The sequence below is a fragment of the Charadrius vociferus genome, unplaced genomic scaffold (assembly GCF_000708025.1).
Source record: "Charadrius vociferus isolate BGI_N301 unplaced genomic scaffold, ASM70802v2 scaffold52, whole genome shotgun sequence".
In the NCBI taxonomy this organism is placed as follows: Eukaryota; Metazoa; Chordata; class Aves; order Charadriiformes; family Charadriidae; genus Charadrius; species Charadrius vociferus.
The window spans coordinates 1,038,320-1,043,932 of NW_009647572.1; the positions used below are offsets into that span (position 1 = coordinate 1,038,320).

At 41.6% G+C, this 5,613-nt stretch overlaps 1 protein-coding gene across 1 annotated transcript; it reads left to right on the forward strand.

Annotated features, from left to right (window-relative positions):
• The first annotated feature begins 2,033 nt into the window (after positions 1 to 2,033).
• Positions 2,034 to 3,765, forward strand: AMIGO2 (adhesion molecule with Ig-like domain 2). Its single transcript, XM_009880840.1, has one exon. It carries the CDS (start codon positions 2,100 to 2,102, stop codon positions 3,663 to 3,665), a length of 1,566 nt encoding a protein of 521 aa, XP_009879142.1. The 5' UTR covers positions 2,034 to 2,099; the 3' UTR covers positions 3,666 to 3,765.
• The last annotated feature ends 1,848 nt before the right edge of the window (positions 3,766 to 5,613 follow it).

The window sequence follows — 5,613 nt, forward strand, 5'->3', positions numbered from 1 at the left end:
ACACTTTAATTTTTGAGCAATTGACAGTCTTGCCATTCTTTTAATACAGTTTTTTGGGAATGCAAACATTTAAAGCCAACGTATGTATAAATTCTTGTGCGAGGTGAATTCTCCTGTCCTCCTGCCTTCATATTTCTTTTTTTAATGGGTCATTAGATGGTTCAGCTCTTTAGATTCATAGCACATCATCTACCACTTGACTTAAGAGTAGAAGATCTGTCAGCAGCCGACAGCAGCCTGCCAGATTGGCAAAGGGTTAGAGAGAAGGGGAATAAGGAACTGAGGGGGAGCGGGAATTAGTGCATTTCACGTATATCAATTAATTGCATAGATAATCTTAGATTCATAAGTGGCAGATGCAAATTCTCCAGAGAAGTGTGTTCTAACGTTCATGTCTTGAAACTCTTGCCTCTCTTCTACTTAACCTTCTTGACCTTTACACCCTCCCCATCTGCTTTTCCAGTCGTATCTGCCTCAGCTGACTTCTGCACCCTCACTGCCTCTAAACTACCTCCTCCTCAGTTGCTTCATCAGTAATGATGATGATGCTCCATTAGCATCCTCCTTCCCTGGTTTTGCCCTTCCTTCCCTGTGCATCCCTTATCCTTCTTTTACTTCTTTTCCCTTCTGCTTCTCTGCCCTGCTGTCCTCCACCCTTTAGGTCTTGATTTTAATATTTTTGTACTCAAGACTCATCCATCCTTCATCCGTCTTGCCTCATCAGAGAATACAACTTCTCCTGTTATTCTGCTTCTTTCCATTTGAAGTTGCTGCTTTCTCCTCCTCTCCCCTGTCTCCCAGCTCCTGGCCACAGCCACTACCGGCAGCGCAGAGCAGACATTGCGGGGTTTGTCCTGCTCAGATGCTGTACCAACGGGTGGGTGAGATTGGAGAAATGAGTATGAGGTTAATATGTGGGAGCTGAACACCGCGTTTGAGCTGTGAAGGTGTGGGGATAATCAATGCGTATGGATTCACCTGGGAATTTACTGACAAACTCTCAACAGGTATGCAGGGAGAGCAAGAGTGAACAGAAATGTTCATTACCCTGATATGTGTGTGTACATTTTGTTAGAAGACGGCACAAAGGCACTTCCCATGGCACAAATCATGACCCTGCCAAATGTTATGAGCCTCCTTCAAACCATAGTGACACTAAAATATTCTCAGAAAAGAGAGTATTTGCTTGGTTTTGTTCTTACTATTTAAGTATGAGCAAAATATTTTTTTTTCCTTTACTAAGTTTTGAGAAATGGCTGACTCATTCTTACTGAAAGTTCCCAAAACTTGCGCCTGAAGTAGGTACCAGGCATAGAAAATTTCCTCCTCAACAGTTATTTTGGCAAAGGTAGAAGTAGCAGAATACAAAATATTCCAATTGGACATTTTGAATAACTTTAAAAATAGTCTGTTGCTACCTGAACTATCAGTTACTGAATTAAAAAAAGGGGAAAAAAAAAAAAAAGAAATTCATATGACATTTAAAGCTAAGTAGTCTGAGAAAATTCTTTGCTTGAAAATGTGTGACATTTTCCGATTGGGAAGAAACACATGTTGTAACTGCTCCCCACTAGACAAGAAAATAGCATTTTTGGATAAGCATTTTTCTTTCCTGTACCAGGAGTTTTCTATCTGGGTTGGTTTGGAAACAGGTAGGGGATGCCATTGCCCAGTCATGTCCCACAGAGGAACGTTTCTGATTTATTTTTCTTATGAACTGTCAGAAATTGCATTCCTTGGTCCAAGACTGAAGAGCAGTTGCATCATTTTTGAAAAGAAAAAGTGTGTATCTGTATATACAGATATATCTGTAGTGTGAATATTTACACATGGGTGCACAATTTCATGTTTACATAAAACCAATGTTAAGTTTACATCACCTAAGAACAACTAGATTTTATACTTAATCATGTGAAACATCAAGGATTAATTCCCTGTATTTTTTCAAAAGGTGTGCCTAAGAACTCAGGCAGGGTATGAATCGTAGATGTTAACGTGCTGTACCTCTGTATCCCTCTTTCGACAGCGATTAGTGCAACGCTAACCGCACGTATAATCTGTGGCAAGGAGCACTGGGAGACAGCTAAGAGACTGTGACAATGTCTTTAAACTGGCGGACAGTTTCGACTCGACTTGGAGTTTTTAAAGTGAACTGCAGAGGACTGGCATGCCTCTTGGTCTTCACGGTGAGCGTTTGTGGCAGTGCCCCGGGGATATGTCCAACAGCCTGCATCTGTGCCAGTGATATCGTAAGCTGCACCAATAAGAACCTCTCTCGGGTGCCAGGAAATCTTTATAAATGGATGAAAAGGCTGGATCTGAGTTATAACAGAATTGGGTTTTTGGAGCCTGAATGGGTCCCAGCGCTGTTTGAGAAACTGAATACTTTAATAATCAATCATAATAACATTAACAGCATCATCACTGGAAGCTTTGCCACAACCCCAAATCTGAAGTACCTAGACTTGTCATCCAACAGCCTGAAGACTCTGGGCAACCCTGTGTTTCAGGAGCTAAAGGCACTGGAGGTTCTCCTGCTGTACAACAATCAGATAACACAGATAGAGTCATCAGCTTTCGGAGGATTGTACAAATTGCAGAAACTGTACTTAAGCTATAACTTGCTCTCGCATTTCCCGCTGGACTTGTACACTGGAAAACATAAACTGACAGACCTTGTGTTGCTGGACGTTTCCTTCAATCACATCCAGTCGATGCCTGTTCAGCGCCTGAGTTCAGTGCTGGCCAAATATCTTAGTGGAATTTATCTTCATGGCAACCCATTTCATTGTGACTGTACGCTGTACTCCATGCTGATCTTCTGGTATCAAAGGCACTTCAGTTCAGTGGTGGACTTCAAAAACGAGTACACCTGTTTGCTGCGATCAGACACAAGAGGTTACAATAAACTGCCTTTACTGCATGACAACTTTCTGAATTGCTCTGAAAGCACCGTCAACAGCTCTTTCCAAGCCTTTGGGTTTATTCACGATGCCCAGGTTGGTGAGAGGCTGATTGTACACTGTGACAGCAGAATCAGTGATGCGGGCACGCACTTTGTTTGGGTTAGTCCGGACAATAGATTGCTGGAGCCAGACAGGGAGACCGACAACTTTAAGGTGTTTCATAACGGCAGCCTGGAGATAACAGATGCCCAGCTGGAGGACTCAGGGCTGTACTCCTGCATCGCAATAAATAAGAAAAGACTGCTAAATGAAACCATAGAGGTTAGAATAAATGTTAGCAATTTCACACTGAACAGGTCCCACGCTCATGAAGCATTTAATACAGCTTTTACCACCCTTGCTGCCTGTGTAGCCAGTATTATTTTAGTACTGCTGTATCTCTATCTGACCCCCTGTCCGTGCCAATGTAAGGCAAAAAGGAGGAAGAGGAAGCTGAACCAAAGCAGTGCCCACTCATCCATACTGAATTCCACACCGCCGCAAGAGCTGCCAGCCGACGAGAAGAAGGCTAGCACAGGTAAACGGGTGGTTTTCCTGGAACCCGTGCACGAACCCAAACACAGCCAGAATGGGAAAGTAAAACTGTTCCCTAATGACAATATCATTGCTGAGAGTATCTTAAAAACTACTCGAACAAAATCCGACTCCGATTCTGTCAACTCCGTGTTCTCAGATACACCTTTCATGCCATCGACTTAGTTTGCTGCCTGTGTTTGTATCGTGCAGTTACGTTTCTGAATACCTCCTTCGCTTGTAGCAACCATCAGGAAAAACAAATAAAAAGAGAGAAAATGTTTTAAAAAAACTATCTGTTGTCAGTCTTTGAACTGCGTCTCGTCTCTCTGTGAGTGCAGGGCCATGCGACAGCGGTATCTCTCGTTTGGGAAAAGCAAACAGCGTGGCATTAATGTAAATGTGTTCAATGCAAGCTTAGCCTTAGCTTTTACTCTCTGGTCCATATATAGCAATTTCTCATGAATGTTTAGAGGTGCTTTCAGGACATACAGCTGACTCTTCAGAGGCAGAGGCTGACCCCTATAAAACACTCTCAGTCGTGCTGATAACTCAGCTCCTCTGCAGCAAGCACAGAAGCAAATGCAGATTTGCTACTGAGAAAAATGCCCAGGCTTCCTGCAATTCCTTTTGCAGGCTCACAAAATCTTTACAGTCAAATCACTAAGGGAAAAAAGTTGTGAGTTCTCTTGGACTGATCAGAACAAAAATATTAGGTTTGCCACCCGGACGCCTGGCAGTACTGGGTAAATGTTTATGGCCTTCAGCTGATAATGTTTTTGCCAATAAGTGCTTGAAAACTTTAAAGGGGGGGCATGGTACTCATTTGATTCAAAACTTAGTCATGGGATGACTCATGAGAAGTAAAGTGGTTGTATTTGCCATATTGTTGTGGTTGTATGTGCCAATAAATATTGGCACATAATGAAAACAGGTAAAAGTTAACACATTACCTTTGCAATTGCCTTAGTCGAGGAATGAAAGTTGTCAGCCATGAGGACTGAAGCTAATCAACAGCAACTCATTAAGCTGCGATAACTGGATTGATTGTAATCAGTTGTCTTAACCTCCACTGCTTACTGTACACTTGGCATCATATGTGGTGAACAAGCCTGCCACCATCACCAGGCCTCCTGCTTCATCTTAGGGGTGGGTGACTTCTCTTCAGAGGTAACCTCACAAAATAGGGAAAATATTTCGATTAATCCTTTCAGTGGCACATGGTTCCAGCAGTCTTACAAAATTTGCTTCCTAAAGATTTTTCTTAAAAGAGGAAATAGAGTATTTGGGCAAACTCATGAAAAATATAGAAGACTTTACGTGCTGTGAATTCAGGAAGCACAGCTTTTCTCTAGACTTGGCCCTTCTCTTGTATGTAGTGCTTCCTCACTTGCCCAAATGTATCATTGACAAAATTTATGAACCTGGTTAAGACTGACCTGGGCTGTTGTGTTATTGTAACGAGCATACTTTGATATTTCTTTTTCCCTTGTATTTGCCCCTTTTGTTTTTGGGTTTGTTTTTAAGCTTACTTGCATTGGGACTGTGCTGGACTTTTCCAATCTTCCTCACATGGATTAGTACCAGCTTCAAAGGAGTTTTGCAAGGAATTACAGGTTACTGAAGAAGAGTAATCGGAGCATGTTTGTCTTGTTCTATCTTTGGGGAATATACTGAAAGGGTAAAGGAAAAACAAATCAGCATCAAAGGGCTACATGGTATGGCAAGTGTAATTTATTTCTGAGAGGCTTACTGTAACAGCCACTTGCCATTTTTTGTGATTTGTTTTGAAAGGCATGTCATCATGCCAAAGCTTGTATCTGGCTGAGCCAAAGCTATCAACAATTGATTTGCTATGGAGAAATTCTGATGTAGCTAATTGTTTGAAAGCAAGCTATCTGGAAAACAGATTAGATCAGGAAACAGTGTCACTGTGATTGGCACAAATTATGTGGAATTAGAAAACTGCTGGAGATTTTCATTCAGATGTTCAGGGAAATAGAAAATGGAAATTATTTTTCTAGACAGAGGATAATAAATATTAGGAGAGAAAGACAACATGGGGTTTGGGTCTTTTATTTGTACATTTATTTGTGTAAATGTAAAAGTGACTTCTGCTAGCAAGCAGGTTAGT